A 22,772-nucleotide genomic window follows, 5' to 3' on the forward strand; every position below is an offset into this window, starting at 1 on the left:
GATCAGTCATTTCTCAGTAAATTGTAGTTATAATTCCCTCCTCTTGGTCAAGATGAATTCTGGAAGTGGCATCTTGGGAAAGCCATCTATCCTGCTGTCATCTACTTCTTTTTCCTCATCAGACGAAATTTAGTATTGCTGGTAGTGTGTCTGGCCATCCATACAGGGGTAGGAGCCTTCTTCAGATGTGATAAGTGTATCCAGCTATCAATTCCTTTCAATTTTGCAGCAGAAGGATTGGTCAGCAGGACTTGGTAGGGAATCCTTGACTATGTGCCTTTTTGAATAGCAGACTGATTTAAGGTTAAGCCTCTAGAAAATGACTGAGAGACAAGATGATTAAGGTGATGAAGAGTTTGGGTGAGTCCTTTACAATAGGACAGAGGGGAGGTCTTGGTTGTGAGAGAGTCCCCGGAGGGAGAAATAATGCCCAGTGACAAAAAAGGGTTACTAGGAAAAGGGCTTTTTGGCTATGGCAGACCAAAATTATCCAAATTTCCCAAGATGAACCTTAATGATCTCATTGATAAGTTCTACCAGACCTGATGAGTGGGGATGGTAAGCACTGTGTAAGTAAGTGTTGAAGTAAAAGTTAACATTTGGGAGACAATTGCACTAATAAGAGGAGTACCTCTATCACTGTGAACTTCATTAGGAATTCCCCAGGTGGGAAAAATTCTTTCTGATAAGCACTTAGCTACAGCTGTTGCAATAGTTTTCCTGCAAGAGAAAGCCTCTACCCAATAGGAGAACATTCAAACCATAACTAATACAAACTTACAACTGGAGGGTGGAAGCTGAATAAGTCAATCTGCCAGATTTGAAAAGGGGTGAAGGAATTTCCTAGGGGGAGGTTTTAGGGGCTTGCTTACATTATATTTAGAACAGGTGGCTAGGTGTCGAAGTGGATAAAGCACCGGCCCTGGATTCAGGAGTACCTGAGTTCAAATCTGACCTCAGACACTTGATACTTACTAGCTGTGTGACCCTGGGCAAGTCACGGCAAAAAACCAAAACCAAACCAAACCAAACAAAACAAAACAACAACAACAAAAAAGAACAGATCTCACATTGTAGATAAATGTCATGTGTACCTCCTCTCAATTTTCCCCACCAATATTTTCAGCCTAAACTTGCTTGTCAGGACTCCAGTGACTTAAAGAGTGAAGGCATCCCATCATAGGTCAATGGAAAGAGTTGGGGAGGATTGGGAGTCCATGTGGCCCATACCAGAGCCCAGAGTTTGTCCTTTTAGCTCTAGTCTTAACCTGTCTTGGATGGGATTAGACATGGTCTTGGACTACAGCAAGCTCTACTGGGGTCAATGTTAATTTGTGGTAATGCCCAGCAGATATAAAGGAAAACAGACTAATAGGGATTGGAGTTTTCTTAGCAGCCTACTTGGCATGCAGGTCAGCAAGGGCATTACCCTGGGCATGGGAAGAATCCTCATGAGAATGTCCTGGCAATTTCTAGATGTGTGGGACTGCCAGAAGACATCAGGAACCCTTTATATTTCCATAACATCCTGAAATCATGTGCCACTCCAAATACATACCTGCTATCCATGTAAAAATGTTCACTAGTTTTCCTTTTGCTAATTTACAAGCTCAGACTTCAAATTAGGCCTGTTGTACTGAGGAAGCCACACAAGGGGTTAATGACCTCTTCCTTTTTGCATACCCAGCATCATTTTGGAGACAAGAACCATCAGTGTACCAGGAATAATCCTGGTTTCTATCTCAATTTCTCGGAGATCTTCTTGGGGGGGTGGTTAAGATAAAGCCAATAATTTTAATACAATCATGATCCTGAGTGTGATCAGGGTTCTCATTCTTTGTCAGGGAGAAAAATGGCTGGAGGTAGTTACATCAGGTTTGGATAGTAGTGAGATCTCTAATTGTGCAAAACAGAGACTACTGGCTGATGTCAGATGTCCTAAAAACTTAAAACCTGAGAACTATATACTTTTATGGCATTTTAGGAAGGAGGTGTGAAAAATAGAATCAGCTTTTGAAGGTTGGAGATCCAGGGAGCAAAGCAGTAAATCATCCACATACTGAAGAGGGAGGAACCTAAAGGAAACTCAAGGTCAGCAAGGTCTGCTTTCAAAATTTGTGAAAAGTAGGAGGGGCTTTCTGAAGCAGAACAGCCCAAGTGTACTGCAGGCCCTCCCAGGTAAAAGTAAAGTAAAATTACTTTTAAAAACCTGGCAATTCACACCAAAAGGACCCAGTGAAAAAGGTACTACACAAATCAATGGTGAAAACAGTGGAATTTGCAATGAGATTCAGGAGAGTATAGGGATTAGGGACCACAGGTGTTCTAGGAATCACACAAGCATTTACTACTAAGGTCTTTGACAAGATGTCATCAACAACAGAACCACCAGCAACAGAAGTGGTCACAAACAGGAAGGATCAAAATTAGAAAGACTAGTCTAAAAGAGCAGAGGATAAGGTAGTCCTTAATGAGAGGGCTAATGCTTTCAGTTGCCTCTGGGAAGAAAATACTGTGAGACCTAAGGAAGAGGTTTAGAGGGTCCAACAGAATCTGGATTAGAGATACACTAAGAACCTTTCCAATGTCAGAAGAGTTAATGGGTGGAGAAGAGCAGATAAAGATAGGGGCTGTCAAGGTATGGGGGAAAATAGAGTGCTTTTCAGAAAGAGGGAGAGCTGGATATCATTATGGGAGAGAATTAAATCATAATTCTGTATATCTGGTGAAAGTCATGGCCTAGAAGGTGGGGAGGTACATCTTTTACATTTTCATTAGAAATTAATTGTAACACTAATCATACCTTTCAGGGAAGAAAAAAAGATAAAATGATACCTCATTAAGGTTGGCTCTGATAAGTCATACTTGGTATGAAAATCCAATGTGCCTAAAAATACCATTGATAGTTAGGACAACATTTAAAAAGTAGATGAATGCTATGGAAGTTTGCAATCCTGGCAATGAAATAGTATATTAAAGGAAGGAAAAAAAGATTAAAACAGCAGAAATGTTAACAAAAATACCAGATAGTAAAACAAATTCCAGTTGAATATTCTATTTTGAAATAAAACTTACTCAAGTATCTATCAATTAAAAGTTATTAAACATACAAAGCCACCATATTTGAATTGCTAGGGTTATCAAAACTTGAAATACCTGTGAATCTTGAAGAAAAAAAACAGTAAAAGTTTAACAAGTTAAAAAACAAAGTTATTTTTGGCTACCACACCATTATTAATGTGTAGTAGCTATTGAGAAAAGTTATGAAACAATACCACTGCTAAATGGGAAGTTTCTCTGGCATATTAGGGAAACCTCCAGTTTGCAGAAAAATCTAATAAAAATAAAGAAATTAAATATCTAAATGTAACTCTAAAAAAATTAAAGAATACAAATCTCAGATGATTAATAAATAGAAATAGAAAGGAAATTATGTATTTCTCTAGTGTAAATGCCACCTTTACAAAAATTGGCCATGTATTAGGGCATAAAGACCTTTCCCAAAATTAAAAAAAACAAATACTAAACACAACTTACTGATTGCAATACAATAAAGTTATGTTCAATAAATGACCTTAAAAGAATTAAAAAGCATTTAGAAACTGAATAATGCTAAAGGAATGGCGAGTCAAAGAAAAAATTTTTGAAAAAACAAGATTTCATCAAAGATAATAAAATAGTGAGATAACAAAACTTATGGAATGCAGCTAAAGCAATTCTGAGAGGGAAATATACATGTGTGTTTGTGTGTGTAAATTTTAATTACCAAAAGAAAGAATAAATGAATTGAGTAATCAAATAAAAAATGAACAACAAATCAAAACCCCCTCAAAATCAACAAAAAAAGAAATTCTGAAAATTTAAAGACATTAATAAAATAAAAATAAAAATATCATTAAGTTAATAAAGAAAACAAGGATATTTAAAGGGAAATAGAACTCATAAGAAATGAAGAGAACATAAAGAAAACCATCAAACTATTTTGCCCAAACATGCTAAAAACTGATAATTTAGAGGAAATGGATAAATACATAAAAATATCAAGATTAACAAAAGAGCAAAGAGACTGTTTAAATAATCCAATATCAGAAAAAGGAATTGAACAAGCTGCAATAAATTACCAAAGGGAGGGAAAATAAACTCCAAGGGTAGATGAATTTGCAAGTAAATTCTAGAAAATATTCCAGAAAAATTTATTCTCATATTACATAAACTCTTTGGGAAAAGAAAGCACTTTTTTTTAAAATAAAGAGATTTATTAGGAGAGAGAAATATGGCCAGCGAACAAATCACTATGCTGACTCTGGAGTAAGAGAAGATCTGTCTTTTGTATCTTTACAAAACAAACATTACAAAGAACTGGAATGGAAATGCAGGGAGGGGATTTTGGAATAATGGGGCATCAGTAAGATATGCAGCACCCATTCATATCTTGCATATCATCTCGAAGACCTTGATATTGTTTATCTGCATACTGGGATCATGTCCTGCTACACCTCATACCTTAGAGAGAGAGAGAGCCATTTTTCCCTTGGCCTTGGGGGTTGGGATCTTTAGGTTTCTTGGGGTCCCACTGCATACACATAAAATTCCCCTCTCTCCTTATTTCTGAGGAGAAAGGGCCAAAGGTCCATCTTCTGTAGCTTCTTGAAGGCTGAAAAATGGGGTGTAGAGATGTCCCTGTCAATTAAAGAGAGAGAGAATAAGAGGTCTTATGGGCACAGTCTAAAGGGTCACAGGGGCATCACTGTGGCTTCATTGAAAACTTTAATCCTAGAAGTGACTAGAGAAATGACAGTGTTACAAATAAAAGGTCCATACAGCAAGATGCATGTAACGATCAAAATTATAAGTATGAAAGGAGCAAGGAGTGAAAACAACCATGAAATGCAGGCTGAAGATCTGGAGAACAGTTCACTGTGTCTGCCATGATATACATGCAGGACAAAAGTATTCTGAACCTTGTATACTCCACATTAAGAAGCAAGTGAATAGTCTAAGGCTATCCTATTGTCCATTACTACATTGACCAAAGAATCTAGGGACTCTTGGAGGTCCTCAAGGCCTAAACCAGTTTCATTAGAAATCTTTTCAATTGCTAAGGTTAGATTAGTCAGGACTGCCTCATATTCTAGGTACCCCACCAAAGGAATGGCAAGTGATGCAGTTTTATGGATCCACAACAGGAAATTATCCCAAGACCCCTTTTCCTCAGGAGGGAGAGGTCTCAGAGGGAAGAAAGTACTTTTCCAACCTCTTTGTATAATATCCTGACAAGTAAATTGGGGAGAGATAAAGTAGTGTAACGATTGGAATAACGCCACCTGCTGGATACTTACTGTAGAAGAGTTCTGCCCATGAAGCGAAGGTCTTTGAGGGCAAGACCAGGAGTATTTTCTTTGGCATCAGGAAGTGACGCGGACTAGTGGGAGGGGGAAGGAAGAGACTGGCGCTCAGTCTCGCGCTCTTTCCTGAGGACGCTGGCGGAGAAGGGAGCTAGAAATGTGCTCTCCCTTTAATAGATAGGAATCTAGGCCTTTCTCTCTCTCTTTACCAAATTCTTATTCTCCTTAATAAATGCTTAAAAGTCTAACTCTTGCTAAAGCTTGTAATTGATTGGCGACCACTCATTAGATATTTTAGACAGATTAGCTAGAATTTTAACCCTTAACAGATGGTGACCACGAAGGGACAAGCTGAACCTCACTTCTGATCTTTCGGTTGGGTAAGAAATTTCCCCTATCCTAACCCTTTAAATCCGAAGTACTACTGAATTGCCAGGTGTTTTCCCTTTAAATTTTTTCGAATGGACCTTTTAAACTCCCTAATTACCCTATTTTTGATTTTAGTCTGTTTAACCAGACAAATGGGAGATAAGATCATGTTAATGCTTTGTTTTTGTGGATTTTCTATTTTTCTTTTTATTTTTGTTAAAAGAGCCAGCAACTTACTCACACAAGGAAATATTTCTCCCTCTCCCAACCATGCTTTTTCAGAGAAACCTGAAGAGATTCCCGCAGCTTTTCCCAGTTCTAACAGTAATTGTTGCTTTAATTTTGCATGCCTGGAGGCAATGACCCACCCTCTAGAAGCTTTTAATCCCCTAGCACCTGGAGGCAAAGTGGGGGAAGGGGAATCCAGGCCTGAGTTCAAAATCAAGTCTGATTCAAATTGCTCTGGTCCCTCCCCTCCTCTCCAGACCCCACCCTCTACTCCTCCTATGGCCAAGCCCATAGCTTCCCCTGCCTGGGAAGTCCAGAGATCTGGTGCGCATGCTCAACTTTTTCTACCTGCATTTGCAGCTTCAGGCTCAGCCCTTCCCCGGTTTGGCTGTGCTTCTGAGACAACCTTAGAAAGCCCTTTAAATTCCAGATATACTCGTTTTGTTCATAATTTTGCTAACCTGCTTTTGTCTTTAATTAGTAATCTTATAAAGCATTTGTATGGTGAAAAGACTGACAGACAATATAGAGGGGTTAAAGAAGAAAAACTTAAGCTGAATAAGAATGACAATCAACATAGTTCAAGACTCCGCTTCTTTTGCCATGGGAGGGTATATATTTTACAGAAATGTAGAAGTAAACAGCAAGATATTGATATGAGTATTGGGGATTTTAGATACCGGAATCAAAAGTGTTCTGAATTCACTCAGAGTAATAGTATCAGTTCAGAGGTTACATAGGATTTCTATGCTATTACATATACATTTTGAAATTAATGGTATGGGTTTATTTTTATAGAGATTTTCATGCTTTTGAGATTGTGTCTTATACTTAGTTTTTAAAACGAGAATATTTATAAAAGCTTTTTAGTCATGTGATCAAGTTTATATTTTATAATACTCTTATTAATATTAAGTTCATGCTCATTTAGATTTCCCTAGTTTGAATTTCATTGTCTTTTATTGTTCCATGTGTATTTTTCTCTATTCATCTCTAATTTTGAAACATTGCAAGATGGTTTTGATTTCATAATACAATGTTAATTCTAGGAGTATTGTGCTCCCATATTCTGAGTTGTTTGTTTTTGTTATTTTTTCTCAACTGATTATTTGATCAAACTCTTTGAAGCATTTCCCTGGCAAATTGGTTGCCATGGCAAGTGTAAAGAAGTATTATTTTTGATAAGCATATTCAAAAAAAAAAAGAGGGGAACATTTGTAAAAGTTTTCTTGTTTCAAAAAAAAAGTTTTCTTTGAGATTCTGTTGTGCTTTAACTTGTATTTAAATATGTTCAGATTTTTCAAAAAAGTAATTGTATACTAAGTTAAAAAAAGGGGTATTATTTGAAATTGTTGCATAATTATATATCATGTTCTGAGTCAAGATGTATTCACATTTTTTGCAATCATTTATTATCCTCAATTTTTAAATCCATATGAGACTTGGATTATGGGAATTTATCATTTAAGACATTAATTGCCTTTATTCTGAGTTATCAGATGCCAGTTGGCCAAGATGCCATCCAATCACAAGAGGAATACATGCAAGAGCAGACACTGAACTGTCACATGAGGGGAGACATGCATGAAGTCAAGGTATGGCCGAGGGAACGGCTTTTGACAAATGTTGAGGTTGGATTCTCTTGGTTTAATATTTTATTTTATTTTTCCCCACAATATTGTACAGATGGCTGGAAGTATTGATCCCACCCATCTCACTTCTACACCTGGCTTCTATGCTCCCTCCTATATGCCTGATGCCATGGACATCTCAATCCCATGCATCTGATTAAGTCTGACTCAGTTTCCTCCAATATGTTCGGTGGCATGGACATATATTCCATCCACCTATTTTAAGCCTGGCATACTGCATGGACAGTATATATTGCTCAAGTGTGGGAATGCTCATATCCCATCATTTCTCTGTTCTTTTATGGTAACCCCCATAATTATCTCAGGTGTCATGATAAATACAGTGTTGAATTTGGCCTTGACACCTGTTACCAATTATATTAGATTTTTAAATTTCTCATAATGGCATGAGGATAATTAGGCAGATGATGCAAAAAGTGATAAAACAAAGATAAAAATTATTTTTATTAATTAATATTGCAGCAATTGTCTTCTCAATTACCCTCCATAAGGGGGGACTATAGTAATATTATAATTTTAAAGAATGGTTCAATTTTTGTTTTATTATATGTTTCATGTGTAACAACTAAGATTATGAATTCCCTTAGACATGTTTTTGAGAACTTTCATTGTCTGATTTGATTATTGACAAAGCTATTTTAAAGTTGTGTTAAGCTCAATTTTGTAGGAAATTTTCCTGGCTGATTACCAGCATCCACACATCAACCCCTGAAAAGACTTCCATTCCACGATTACACCTAGAGGACATCTGAGAAAAGAGTTTCAGAGACTTTAAATGAACAGTTTTGTTTTGTTTTGGTTTGGTTTTTCTCTTTTCTTTTTCTGTTATAATATACACCATCTGTAATATGTATTCTCTGGAGAGGCCCTCCCTTTGCAAGACCAATGTCAAAGTGTCGGTTCATGAGGACAAAAAAAAAAATCGCCCCTCTGGACAAAACTTTCCTCTCTTCCTTTTCTATATTGTTGTTCACATATTATTAGTTAGCAATAGTTATTATATTCTTTTTACTGTTCCGTCAAGGAAACATTTTGTTTCTTGAGGAACAACAGGGGGGACTGTAACGATTGGAATAACGCCACCTGCTGGATACTTACTGTAGAAGAGTTCTGCCCATGAAGCGAAGGTCTTTGAGGGCAAGACCAGGAGTATTTTCTTTGGCATCAGGAAGTGACGCGGACTAGTGGGAGGGGGAAGGAAGAGACTGGCGCTCAGTCTCGCACTCTTTCCTGAGGACGCTGGTGGAGAAGGGAGCTAGAAATGTGCTCTCCCTTTAATAGATAGGAATCTAGGCCTTTCTCTCTCTCTTTACCAAATTCTTATTCTCCTTAATAAATGCTTAAAAGTCTAACTCTTGCTAAAGCTTGTAATTGATTGGCGACCACTCATTAGATATTTTAGACAGATTAGCTAGAATTTTAACCCTTAACAGTAGAAAAACAAAACTGCAGACCAATATCTCTTAATCACATAGATGCAACAACAAAAAAAATGCAATTAAAATAGCATCAAGTAGGCTACAAAACATCAGAAAGATTTTTAGATATTGACTAGGTTGAGTTTTTACCAAGATTGTACAGTTGGTTTAGCATAAAGAAGACTATAGATATAATATATCATGTTAATAATATAAATAATTTAAAAAACCAGGGGCAGACAAGTGGTGCAGTGGATAGAACACTGGCTCTGGAGTCAGGAGGACCTGAGTTCAAATCCAGCCTCAGACACTTGACTTACTAGCTGTTTGACCCTGGGCAAAGCACTTAACCCCAACTTTGCCTCACTAAAAAAAAAAAGAAAAGAAATAACCCCAAATGCTGAGGTTTTAAACAAAATTTATTTTTTTTAGAAATTCTAGAAGGCATAGGAATAAAACAATAAAGCAAAATCAAAGGCATAATCATAGACAAAGAAGGGAAATGATTGGGTTTTTCATAGGTTACATGATGATTTACTTAGCAAAACCTAGAATGAGTTAAAATTAGTTGAAACAATAAATAAATTCAGACAACTTGGGATTGTGGTAAAAATGAGAGAACTCTCCATATCCCTCACAGGCTCACAGGATATAAAATAAACCTAAAAATCTCATTAACATTACACACACACACACACACACACACACACACACACACACATGTGATATGTGAGGGCCAAAATTTGATATACAGAGCGTTATTTGGGTGACTTGCCTTAATATTGGGGTCCCAGAAATATGAGGAACCCTTTTAGGTTCACCCTCCCCTCTGAACTGCCCTTTTTAGATATTTCTCTCAGGTCAATAAAAAAGGAGCCTCTAAGTTTTCGTTCACAAAAGGATCAGATTTTATTACTTGGGAATTAATTAAACAACAAAAGTGAAACTAATAAAAATCAAAGATAAGGAAATAGGAAAATAGAAATACAGATAAATGCTCTTAACTCTAAACTTAACCTATGCAACCCCAGACTGTTTCCAATTAAGCTAGTTCCAAGGAATTTATGGTTTTTCGTAATTAACTCACCAACACCTGGACAGTCAGAGAGCAAATAAATGCACCACCCCTGGAAGGACAGAAGACTGAGAGCTACTTCCAGAAGATGCCTAGCATTCTGGAAGCAGCCTAGCATCCTGGAAGAACCCTCCACCTCCCTTCAGGGAGTGTTCAATCTTTCCTTCCCCCCAAAGGGGAGGTCCTTCAAAAACTGCCTATGGAGAGTTTTCCTTCTGAGCTCAGTAGCATACATAATAATTTTTGCCACAGATATATAAATGTGAGATTTGCCAATGCCCAAAGGCCCCAACCAGAGGAGACTGATCTAGATTCATTGAATTAAGTGAGATTGACTGAGAGTGATTGACTAACCCAGTTAAAGTTAATTAAATTGAAACCACACCTGGCTGGCCCTTAAGAGGGTATCGTTCTCTGAAGCTAAGGACTTTGAATTAAACAACAAGACCACCCTGAAGTCCAGTGAACCACATGGATTTGGGTGATGCTGAAAGATACCTGTCTGGGGGAGGGAGGCAGGAAGTAGGAAGTGCTGCTGGCTCTCTGGCTCTTTCTTTTTCCTGGCTGTAACCTTATGTTGGTGGCAGAAGGGAATGAGAAGAAGGAGGCCAGGCTGAACTCTTAGGGTAGATAGGCTTTGCTATCTTTCTGAAGTCCATGTGTTCTCTTTTTACTCTTTAATAAATGCTTAATGCCAAACTTGGTACTAAGGCTTCTAATTTATGAGTAAACCCTAGCTAGTTTTCCCTAAACTGGGGACAGAAAAAAGGTGACCACACATTAGATTTTAAACATTATCCCACCAACTTCCCATTCCCAGGTCAATGAATTGCCTGGGTCTAACCAATTTTTGTCAATTCCAGACTCTTTTTTTGGTGGGGCAATGGGGTTTAAGTGACTTGCCCAAGGTCACACAGCTCATAAATGTCAAGTGTCTGAGGCCAGATTTGAACTCAGGTACTCCTGAATCCAGGGCCAGCGCTTTATCCACTGCGACACCTAGCTGCCCCTAATTCCTGACTCTTTATCAATTTATGGACCTTCCTCACCTCCCCCCAAGCAAACTATTCCCTCCCAATGATTCCCCACCTCACTCCCTGGACTTTATGTTATTATGTATAAAGGTCACCTACATTAAGTGGTTTCTCTTTAGAGTTAAGTAGTGACTATACTTAACTCAGGAGCATTCCTATAGTTTCTTTTGTTAAAAATTCATTTACATTAAGTAGTTAAATAGTTTCTGAAGTGACTCCAGAGCAGTATTTTGGTTCCCTTTTCTTCTGTTACTCCATAAAAACCCTGTCCTCAGTCCCCATCTTTGGGTATTACTAGCTTCTTGTCTTGTGATACCATGAGCTATAGTTTTTCTGCCCCAATTAAAGACCTTATTTTCTCCTATATTGATTGTTTCCTTAATTTACAGGTTAACATTTTACTATATCTAAATCTACATCTATCTGTCTATCTATCTATCTCACCAGTAAAACTCAGAAATAAAAAATTCAATTCAAAATACTACACAAGCTCCAGAATATTTGAGTGCGGATCTACCATAATTCACCCCAAATCTCTATGATTCCAGTTCTAAAACACTATTTGTAGAAATAAAGGCAGACTTAAATAAGTGAAGAAATAGATATTGTTCATGGCTAGGTCAAGCCAATATAATAAAAGTTACAATTCTACCAAAATTAATTTACTTATCCTCTGCTGTGCTAATCAAAATGAATATTTTATAGAGCTAGAAAAGCAAAAGTTTATAGAACTAGAAAAATAAATACAAAGTTCATTTGGAAGAACAAAAGGTCAAGAATAACAATAATATCACCAATACTGGGGAGAAAGTGGGAAGGCAGTACATCTATCAATATTAGATACCAGATAGTACTATAAAGTCATAATCATTAAGATGACTTGTTATTGGCTAAAAATAGAACAATCAGTGGAATTAAGCATGCTATTTCTATCTATCATCTCTATATCCATATAGATATATATGGAATGCTTATGTCATATCTATTTCCTGAATATTGTTTCTTTCTTTTTAAACTTTTGGGTAAATCTCAGCTTCTCTTTCTCCTACTTTTGGAGATTCACTTTTAGGCTTAGACTCACTCCAGGCTATGTGACCTCCAGACTTTTAGTCTTTTCTTATTTAAATTCTTTCAATTCTTCAAAGCCATAATCCCCACTGTGTTCCACTGAGTTTCTTTTTCATAGTTGAAAAATGCCTCTAATTCTCAGCTCACTTGCAGAACTGAGGTAAAGGCCATATCCTGTTGATGATCAGCCTCAGAAAGCTCACTTCAGGTTATTTCTGATGACTCAGACACTAGATGCACCAAAGGAGTGATCTCTTTCCTAGAATCCTATTGCTACAAGTTTATACTCTTAAAAATATTTGAACAATAATGGTAGAAAATACTATTGATAGTGTACTACTATGAAAGAGTAGAAAGTAGAAGAAAATACTATTAGTAGTAAGTAATAGAAAATTACTACCGGGGAGGTATTTTTTCTTTATGGTATGTGAAATTTAAAGACATACTATATTATCTCTCTGAGCATCAGCTTGCTTATTTATAAATTGTGGAAATTACATTCATTTATTTAAGGTACAGTTGGATCTGAAGTCAGAGGTTTTGTTATAGTTATTGAGTCATTTCAGTCATGTCTGAATCTTTGTGACCCCACTTAAGGTTTTCTTGGCAAAGATATTGGAGGGATTTTCCACCCATTTCCTTCTCTAGCACATTTTACAGATGAGGAACTGAGGAAAGCAGGGTTAAGTGATTTGCCCAGGGTCATACAGCCAGTAGGTTTCCAAGGCCTGATTTAAACTCAGGAGGATGAGTCTTCCTGATTCTCATCCCAGTGCTCTATCTACTGTGCCACCAAGGTGACAGAAGTCCTGGATTCAAATCCTTGCTATGTGTGACTTTGGGTAACTTAATCTCTTTGGGTTTCAGTTTCTCATCAGAATAAAATAATAAAATCAGAATTTTACTAGATTACTTCCAGGACCCCATCCATCTCTAAGTCTGAGATCTGATATTCCTTCCAACTCTAGTTATCTATGACTTTTTTTTTTTTGGTGAGAAAATGGGGGTTAAGTGACTTGCCCAGTGTCACAGCTAGTAAGTGTCAAGTGTCTGAGGTCAGATTTTAACTCAGGTCCTCCTGAATCCAGGGCGTGTGCTTTATCCACTGTGCCACCTAGCTACATCATCAATGACTCTTTCTATAAAAGCAGTGGGGTGAACTACTCACAGACAAATAGATAATATAGTGGCTAGAGTACTGCAGCAGGAGTTCAAGAAGATCTGTATTTGAATTCTTTTCAGACATTTACTAGCTCTGCTTGGCAAATCATAACCCCTGTCCAACCCTATTTCTTCTTTTATAAAGTAGATGTAATGCTAGCACCGACAACTCATGGTTCTTGTGAGGAAAAAATAAGAGAATATATGTGAACTCTCTTGCAAACTTTAATATGCTATTAAAATATTAGCTATTACTATATTTAGTGTACCTCTCACCTTTAATTGTACTGATTTGAAGTACTCTGTCTTTAAGGAAGAATATACAAATATAGCTGAATTTAGTAATGTTACTATCAATGTTGAAATGTTTCGTATTCATATTTAAATTCTACACTTGCTTAAGTCCTTTTTGTCTAGAAATGGCGTAATTTACCTTACTACAACTGAACCAAAGTAATTTTATATTAACCCATTGACGAAAACATTAAAATAAATGAAATCTCTTTACTTTTGGTTTAATGATGATTAACATACTAATTATGATCTACATTAATTAAACTATTGTCAGAGAAATGCTTTATTTCTTTCAGAAAAAGTTACAATAACAGGCCATCAATTCCAACATTCCGTTTTGCTTGTTAAGAACAGGGAAAAATACTGCTCAGTTACAGTAGTTGCGTCTGCGCGACTTGCTAGTTTTTTCAGCAGCAGGGCTGGTAGTAGTGGGAGACAAAAGAGCTGTCCAGGATTTCAGTATTTCAGTAGCCTAGCAGACATTCAGAGTCGGAGCTGTCCAGAGTTTCCCGTTTTGAGTTTAGGATTTTTAGTTTTACAATTTCAGCTATACTCGACCAGCAGAGGATAGTCAAAACGGGAAGTTACTAAGGTAAGCTTACTTATTAAATATGAAAGAAAACTAGAGAAACAGAACTACGAGATTACGATTAACTCATGAAGAAGCAAAAGAAACAATACATGTTCAATAAATGCAGCAGGATTTCCTTGGTAAATGGATTTCAGTGATATTGTAAATGGATTGTATTTCTCACAGAAAGGAGAGATTTGGGTGGTTTAGGACTCCCTCCTAACGATCCTGCCCCCTCCCTTTATTTTATTTGAGATAGTTTACTTGTTGCAATGATATATGAAGAGTTGGAGGAATGATCAAGTGAACCAGATTTCATTAGGCGCTGTGTAACAATATCCTTTCTCTTCTCCAAATACTCCCCTTTGGGTACACACACACACACACACACACACACACACACACACACACACACACACACGCACACATATCCACACTCCCCCCACCCCCACATCCACACCCAAACACACTGTTTTCCTAGCTAAAAAAGCTTAATATTATTTTATTGAATCAGAACCTGGAGCCCAGAAATCCTAATTTGTGCTTTGATAATCATTTTACAGTCTTAAAGAAGTCAGAAGTAACTGGACCAGCTCTTCAGCTTCTTGTAACCCAGTGTCGCACTGGCCTGTGATGCTTCCAGAGCAACTTTGAAAAGCCACAGGGGAAAAAGGTTTCTTCTGGTCTCGAACTGCTTCTGAGGTCGTGCTCTCCTCTAACAACAATGTCCGTGGTTAGGCAACTCTGTAAAGGAGATACAGCCTGAGTAGAAGGGATTAGGTTGCGAGTGGTAGAGGGGAGTGAGGGTGGCAAGGCGAGAACTGTCGCTAATCTCTTCTATCCCTAAGAGGTTTTTCTTTCTTATTTCCACCTTTCCCCACCCCCTCAGCCTCCGGAGAGTGCACAAGACTTTCTGGAACCCAATAATCCTTTCCCTTTAGGAACATGTATAATCTATCTTCCAGTTCTGGACCAGGGAACTCGTCCTGCCCGAACCCAGAGGTGGGCTGCTCCCAGGAGCTGGCAGAGGAAGATGCGGGAGAGCCCGGGGGTCACAACGCCTCCAGCCGTGAGCTGCTCCTGCAGCCCCTGTATATAGCTGTACCGGTCATCTACTCCGTGATCTGCGCAGTGGGGCTGGCCGGCAACACAGCGGTGCTCTATGTCCTACTCCGGGCGCCCAGGATGAAGACAGTCACCAACTTGTTCATCCTGAACTTAGCCATTGCGGATGAGCTCTTTACTCTGGTGCTGCCTATCAACATTGCTGACTACCTTCTACTGCAGTGGCCCTTCGGGGAGTTGATGTGCAAACTCATCATCTCCATTGACCAATACAACACCTTTTCCAGCCTATACTTCCTCACAGTTATGAGCATCGACCGCTACCTGGTAGTGTTGGCCACTGTTGAGTCCCGCAAGATGGCCTACCGCACCTACCGGGCGGCCAAGGTAGTCAGTTTGGCAGTCTGGTTACTGGTCACTCTTATCGTCCTGCCCTTTACAATCTTCGCCCAACTCTACGAGGAGGAGGGTCGCTTCCAGTGCGTCCTGGTGTTTCCCCAGCCAGAGAGCTTTTGGTGGAAGGTGAGCCGCATCTACACACTCATCCTGGGCTTCGCCATCCCTGTGTCCACCATCTGTATCCTCTACACCATCATGCTGTGTCGGTTGCGGGCCATGCAGCTGGACAGCAATGCCAAAGCCCTGGATCGAGCCAAAAAGCGGGTGACTCTCATGGTTCTGGTCATCCTGGCTGTGTGCCTCTTCTGCTGGACGCCTTATCACCTTAGCACCGTGGTCGCCCTCACCACAGATATCCCGCAAACTCCAGTCATCATCGGAGTCTCCTACTTCATCACAAGCCTGAGCTATGCTAATAGCTGCCTCAACCCTTTCCTCTATGCTTTTCTCGATGACAACTTTCGGAGAAGTTTCCGTAAGCTGGTGGAGTGTCGGGCCTCTCCTTGAAGTCTGGGGTTCCTCTGGGAATCATCTCTTTCATTTCCTGCCCACACACTGTGTTCTCCTTGGTCCTCTAATCCTTGGTCACCCAGAGGGGGAACTGGTGGTCTGAATTATTATAGCCTTCGTATGGGGAAGATGAGGTCACTTGGTCAAAGCCTTTTCCCTAACCTTTTTTTATTTTTTGCGAACGTGAAAACATATTGCATTTACCTTGCACCAGCTTTTTTTTTTTTTTTTTTGAGGGGGGAGGGAGCTTAAGAAGTTTTCTTCAGTGTCGTTGTCCAAACCTTTACTTTAAAATCAAACAAAACTAAGATTTTGGGAACGATTTGGACCTTGGAAAGAAACAAAAAGGAAAACAGAGAAACTAATGCCCCCCCCGCGGCCCCCCCCCCCCCAATCAACCCAACGCTCTTCTGTGCTCCATGCTCTGTTGTACTCAGATGCTTCCTGTTAGTGTCTTGCTTTCCTTGAGCCTAACCGGGAGTGAAACGCGTCAGTTGTCTTTGCCACTGGCCTTTTTTCATCTTTCTCCCTTTTTCTTCTCTCTGTATTTTGGTATCAGAGTGGGATCAAGCGTTTTCTCTAGGTTACTAAATAATTTTTTTCCGCACTTAGACTGCTTGGAACAACAAGACTTCTCTCTACCATATTCTAGAGTGGCAGAAAGGTGCGCTAGGAGTGCCTTGGCGTTGGCAGACATTGACCATGAAAATCTCTTTGAGGCGGCTCTTGAAAGTGGTTCTCGCTACCCTTCCTGAACTTCTCCTCAGGAAAACGACTGCATCTTGTCTAGTTGTTGGGGCAGATGGAGAAAGGGAAGGAGGGAAGAAGGGAGAAAGTAGTGGGGTCAGACCTAGCAGTAAGTAGGCTGCTAGCTGAAATCTCCTAGAGGATTCTGAGTCCAGGAGAAAATCAATGATTTTGATAAGGCAGCTTATGTTTTCTCGGGTGGAAAAGTAACCTTCTTGGAATTGTGCTCAATGACACTCCTGTTTTCTCCGGTCAGTAGAGGGGAAGGAGGGAAAGAGGATGCGCAGTGCAGGGAGATGTATCATCACCTTGGACCTGCCTGGGTTAAACTCGGTGTAACAAAGGAGTAAAATCAGTTTTTTTCAGAGGAAGACCCCAGCTACAACTTTTCCTTTCTGGGTGTTTGGATCTTTCCTGATCCTTGCCCTCTCCCCGAGATACACTTAAGAGCAGTTTGACGATTTGATGTCAGAAGCCAAGGTCTTAGATTTTCTGCTTTCCAAACAGTTTATTTCTGGATTCGTAGCAGTAAAGTGGGGGAAAAAAAAATTCGCGCGAGCACATTCAGACCTATGGTTTTGGAGCCATCTGCTGTAGAAAAAATTTCTAGCTGCAAGAGCACATTTGCTAAATTCTACTGCCCAGCTTTTGTTGTTCTAAAATGAACTAAAATGATGTAACTGAGCGCCCTACTGTGTTAGTAATTGCACTTTCAACAAAGTATCCCCATTCCAATTCACCACCAGCCAACTTGGGGCCAGCTGAGAACCTCTTCCTGAATTTTATTTCAGGAGGGAGGGAGGGAGGGAAGGAAGGAGGGAAAGGGAAGAGGAAGGGGGAGGAGAGGGACAGAGAGAGGGACAGAGAGGGACAGAGAGGGAGATTGATTGAGAATTATATATGGCAGTATAGTGGAAAGAGCAATGGCACCGGTTTCAGAAAATCTGGGTTCAAAGCCTGACTACTTGTGTGACTTTGGCCAAGTCACTCAACTTTCTGCATCCCAGTTTTTTTAATCTCTAAACAAGGGAGCTGAACTCTATAATCTTTGGCATCCCTTCTAGTTACAGACCCTTAGTATAATTAAATCTGAATTGAAACACTACAAAAGAGGTATAAATCAAAAGAAACTTTATCCTTATGAGTAAATGATGCAAGTTCTAGGTGATTACCACAGATATTCCCCTTAACTCCAAGAAATGTCTTGTAAATGTTTGCTCTTCCTCACAAGAGGGAACAGTTGAGATCTGTGATGAGTTCCTCTTTAGCTTCCATTTTCTCACCAAAAATTACATGGAATAGTTTAGGCAATTAACAAGGTAGCTCAACCAACCCCTCCTTACACTCAGCTATTTTGCATTCGGTTCTTTATATGTCAGGCAAAAAGTGGATTAAATGGTCAGTGGCACATGAAGATGTATTAGTGTGAGCCTAGTCTACATGTTTGTTTTATACTTTGGACACATAGGCACAACCTTATTCAAATTATAGTCACTATCATGTTTAACAAACGCTATTTTAGATTGTACTGGAATTCAATAAAGAAAGAAGATTAAAAAAACTCCTTTGAACAACAGCATAAGAGGATTTTTAATTTTTCAGAGATTGTGTGTGCTTGTGTGTGCATGCGTGCATGCTATATTGTGGTTGTGTCTCTGCAGAAAACTTGAAGTTGAATATGACAATTATCTGGTCATTTGAATTAATTTGAATTGACCTCTAACGTGCATACCTAAAGTTCCAAACACCTTCTTTCACCTCAGTAGTAAGTTTCTTTTTTGGAGAGAGAGAAAGGACCTCAGATCATTATTTCAAGGCTCCACATCACTTTGGGATGGTGGGCTTACTTAGGAAGATGCATTCTATAACCATAGCTTTCAGAACCATTCTAAAAAGTGATGCTTACATGTTTTAGAAAGGTTCATTCAATGTTATTTTATTTTGAATAATAGTAAATTCTGCAAACAGGCTTTTTTCTATAATTTTTTTAGATTTATGTACAATTTAAAAAATGTTGATTTTGAATGCTACCTTGTTTTGGAACTTAAAAGGGCTCAAAGGACACATTTAAATATCTTTCAAGTGCCCCATTATTTTTTTCATTTTTTGTATAATTAATAAAATTAAGTTTTTCCTCCCCTGCCTCCCCCCAATTAAATGATATCTATTTTATTGGTCAGAGGTTCTATTATATCGAAATGGAAATCTGACAAAGAAGGTAGACAGTTTAGGTAATCAGATTAGAAATGCCATTGAGAGACTGGAATTACCCAGTTCAGTACTTTTCATCATTTGAAATCTCCTTCACGCTGTGCTATATAGACACTATATAGCACAAATCATTAAGAGTCAAATCTAGTTAATACAGCTTACCAAAGCTGATCTTTTTCAGATACCCACTTGCATCCCCATCACATCAAGTTACAAGAATTTATTAGGTGTCTACTACATCATAGGCACTGTGCTAGATTGCAGTGCAATCAGTCTGGATTGTGGAGAGAACTATTAGCAAATTATTCTAAGTGGTACTGACATCTATCATGTGTTTGACACACATGAGGCATCGATCCAAGCCATGGCTATGTGAGTAAAGATGCAATGGAAGAATTTGGTGCCTGTGATTCACCAAGACTTGTTAAAATGATTCTGTGAGCTACAGAAATTGCACATGAAGGCTATTGTCCTACATTGAGCCATAGAGAAGGCCAGGTTACCTCTTTTGGTGTAAGCAACTCCATTATATACAAAGATGGAACTTGGCACAATAATTAGAAGGATGAACTTAACATCAGGAAGATCTGGGTTCAAATATATATACATATAATTTGCAAGTTGATTATGGGCAAGCCATTTAATCTGAGCCTGTTTCCTCAACTACAAAGTGGGGATAGTAATATATGTATTACCTACCTCACAGGGTTGTTGTGAGGGTGAAATAAGCTATAGTGTCATATAAATTTTAGCTATTATTATGATATCGACCTAGCCTTATGCTTATTGTCTGGAGTACTATGGTAAATAAAAAATGCATCCTTACAGAAGCAAGAATTTACTTGGACCTTGTATTTTGTTATTGCACAAGTATTAAGTACTTAATATTCTTATCTTATCTATACTGTTAAATGTTGATGCTGTTGAGACAAAGATAATCTTTTTATTTTATTTTAATGTGTTTATGACAAGCATGTACTGTAAATATTTGTGGGTCTATTTCAGAAGTGAACAAACTGTGATGTTCCATTGTAGAAGTACTCAACTTGAAATAAAAATAAACATCTAAATATAATGAGTTTTCTGGGAAATGGGGAATCTTTTATGTATAGTACTTTAGCATTCACATATTTCTGGCTTTTTCAGTGCCACCTCAGTGATAATGGTTTCTGTTTTGAACACATATTGTTTTTTTCATTTGTTTGTTAAAACTGTTAAGGAAATGTGGACCTGACAGGTAAGCCAAAAGCATGGGGGTAGTGGGAAGAAGGTTATCACAAAATTTATTCCTACATTTTAGACAAAATAGTTTTTTAAAATTAGAATCAAAATGGTTGGTGGGGTAAATCAGAGAAGACCAATTTTCTAACACAACTGTTTCTGCTCTCCTGTCAACTTACCCTCTCTAGTCATAATTCAAATAAATAAAAATGAGAGGACCTTGCTTATTTTTAATATCACTAGAAAAATCACCTATGTGTTACAATGTACCCTTTCTCCCCCACCTAACACACATATTACCTATTACTGATAGCCATGGATAATGGTCTACCTTGTCTGAAATTAATGAAAAGGAAGGGCTCAGAATGCTCAATAATCATTGTGAGGTGTACCATGACAGTATTCCACTAGGACAGGCAACCCCCCAAACAAAAACAAAAAACCTAATCTAGTTCCTATTTTCTACATAGGGAAATTAAGGTACAGGAAGGCAGAGTCACAAAGTGGGAAGGAGGGACTCAGAAACCATCTATCCTGACCCCCGCATTTTAGAGTTAAGAAGACAGGAAAGTCGGTCTGTCCAAGTGATCAGACATGGACAAGTTGGGTTTTCTGACTTCTGATCTAATACTCTTTCTTCTATATCACACTGTGGCTGATTTGCCTATGGCAACAGGAATAGAACTTAAAATTATGACTCATCTTTTTGTGGTTCTTTTCATTGGATTTTGCCTGTAGGCGAAGTGAAAGTTGTCTGAAGCCTGAATTGGAAATATTAAGCCATAGAGAATAACTATGACTGTGAATTATCTTTATGAAATAAGCTGTCTTTTGTTGTTCTTTGGTTATTCAGTTGTGTCTGGCCATATTGTACATGGGGTTTTCTCGACAAAGATATTGGAGTAGTTGGTCATTTCCTTCTCTAGTAAGCTAAATTTACCCATTATTAAGAGTATAGGGAGTTGGTTTTCTGAAAAATGCTTCATCTTTTCCTCTGAGTCCTGGAAGAGCTACCATGCTATGGCTTTTGACAAAAGGAACAAAAATCTTTTGAATTTATGCAGAGCACGTAGAAAGTTGTTTCTGGGCTTCAGGTTAAAGCAAAAAAAAAAAATATGACCACATTTATGAGGCAACTGAACACAGTCATGAGTGGGTGATGTTTTACTGTTAAATTACTTATATTTAGGAGTGTAGGATGAAGGATTCTGGCAGAAATCTATTTTTTTTTAAGTGAGGCAATTGGGGTTAAGTGACTTGCCCAGGGTCACACAGTTAGTAAGTGTTAAGTGTCCAAGGCCGAATTTGAATTCAGGTACTCCTGACTCTAGGGCTGGTGCTCTATCTACTGCGCCACCTAGCTGTCCCAGAAATCTATTATTTATAAAGGGTAAATAGTAACATGGAAAGGTATGTTAAAATCACATAGTTCATTCCTATGCAATTGAGAATATTCTGCATAGTAGTAAAGGCCCTGACATATAAGAAAGGAATTACTTTGTTGATAATAATAAGGCAATTGCACTGATAGAAAAAAACCACCTTAATAATCTGCCTTTGTAAAAATTCCTCGAACTAAGAAGCCTATTGGTTTGTGCCCCTGAATACTTCGCTATGCATTCTTATGAAGTTCTAATTGACTTTAATAGAAGAGTGCATAGAAGAGGTCCTATGCAACTATATTGTTACTTCTTTCATTTGTCACTGCTCTGCTAAGAGTCACACTACCAAAGGAATTCCCTTTTCTCTATAGAAGAACCAATTCCCATACTCATTGGGGTTACTTATGAGACAAAATTCAAGGCCAGTACTGCTAAGGAAATCTACTTATTTTTCTAAATAAGATATTGGAGTTCAGAAATTACTTTTTTTTTTCGGGGGGCAAGTAAGTAAGCATATATCTGCCTTCAATACAAGCAATTCTGATTATTGACCTCTATATGAGAGGAGGGAGTCCATCTATTGATTTAAATGAAAGGAACTGAGTAATACTGTGGAAAGAAAATGGTTTTTACATCAATTCATCATGAACCTCTGTCCTATAAATAACAATGGCTCTGCTGACTAGAAACACTGTAAGACTGTTAACCTTTGTAACATCTCCAGCAACATATCACAACTTAGTTTCTTTTTATATTCCACCCACAGAATAAAAATATAATTTGCAACAAGTTATATGGAATTTATTTAAATATTTGCGATTTACATAATGATAAACATCTGAAATATATATTATGTGTATACACACAAATACATTTACAGGTAATCATTTCAACTATACTATATATAGTGAATAGTGGCATGCGGTACACATAAGTACTTTCAATTAACAGAAACTCTAACTCTATTTTTAAAATATATATAACATACAACAAACCATTAAACTAACACTTAAGCTTCCTAT

General features: G+C 38.1%; 1 protein-coding gene across 1 annotated transcript; it reads left to right on the plus strand.

The window, feature by feature from the left end:
• Positions 1–14,993: 14,993 nt before the first annotated feature.
• NPBWR1 (neuropeptides B and W receptor 1) lies at positions 14,994–16,220 on the plus strand. The gene has a single exon (XM_043979203.1). The coding sequence runs from the start codon at positions 15,161–15,163 to the stop codon at positions 16,184–16,186; it is 1,026 nt and encodes a 341-aa protein (XP_043835138.1). The 5' UTR covers positions 14,994–15,160; the 3' UTR covers positions 16,187–16,220.
• The last annotated feature ends 6,552 nt before the right edge of the window (positions 16,221–22,772 follow it).

Source organism: Dromiciops gliroides, chromosome 1 (genome assembly GCF_019393635.1).
Source record: "Dromiciops gliroides isolate mDroGli1 chromosome 1, mDroGli1.pri, whole genome shotgun sequence".
In the NCBI taxonomy this organism is placed as follows: domain Eukaryota; kingdom Metazoa; phylum Chordata; class Mammalia; order Microbiotheria; family Microbiotheriidae; genus Dromiciops; species Dromiciops gliroides.

Coding starts and splice junctions, on each gene's coding strand:
- NPBWR1 (XM_043979203.1), top strand. CDS start 15,161: ATGTATAATCTATCTTCCAGTTCTGGACCAGGGAACTCGTCCTGCCCG.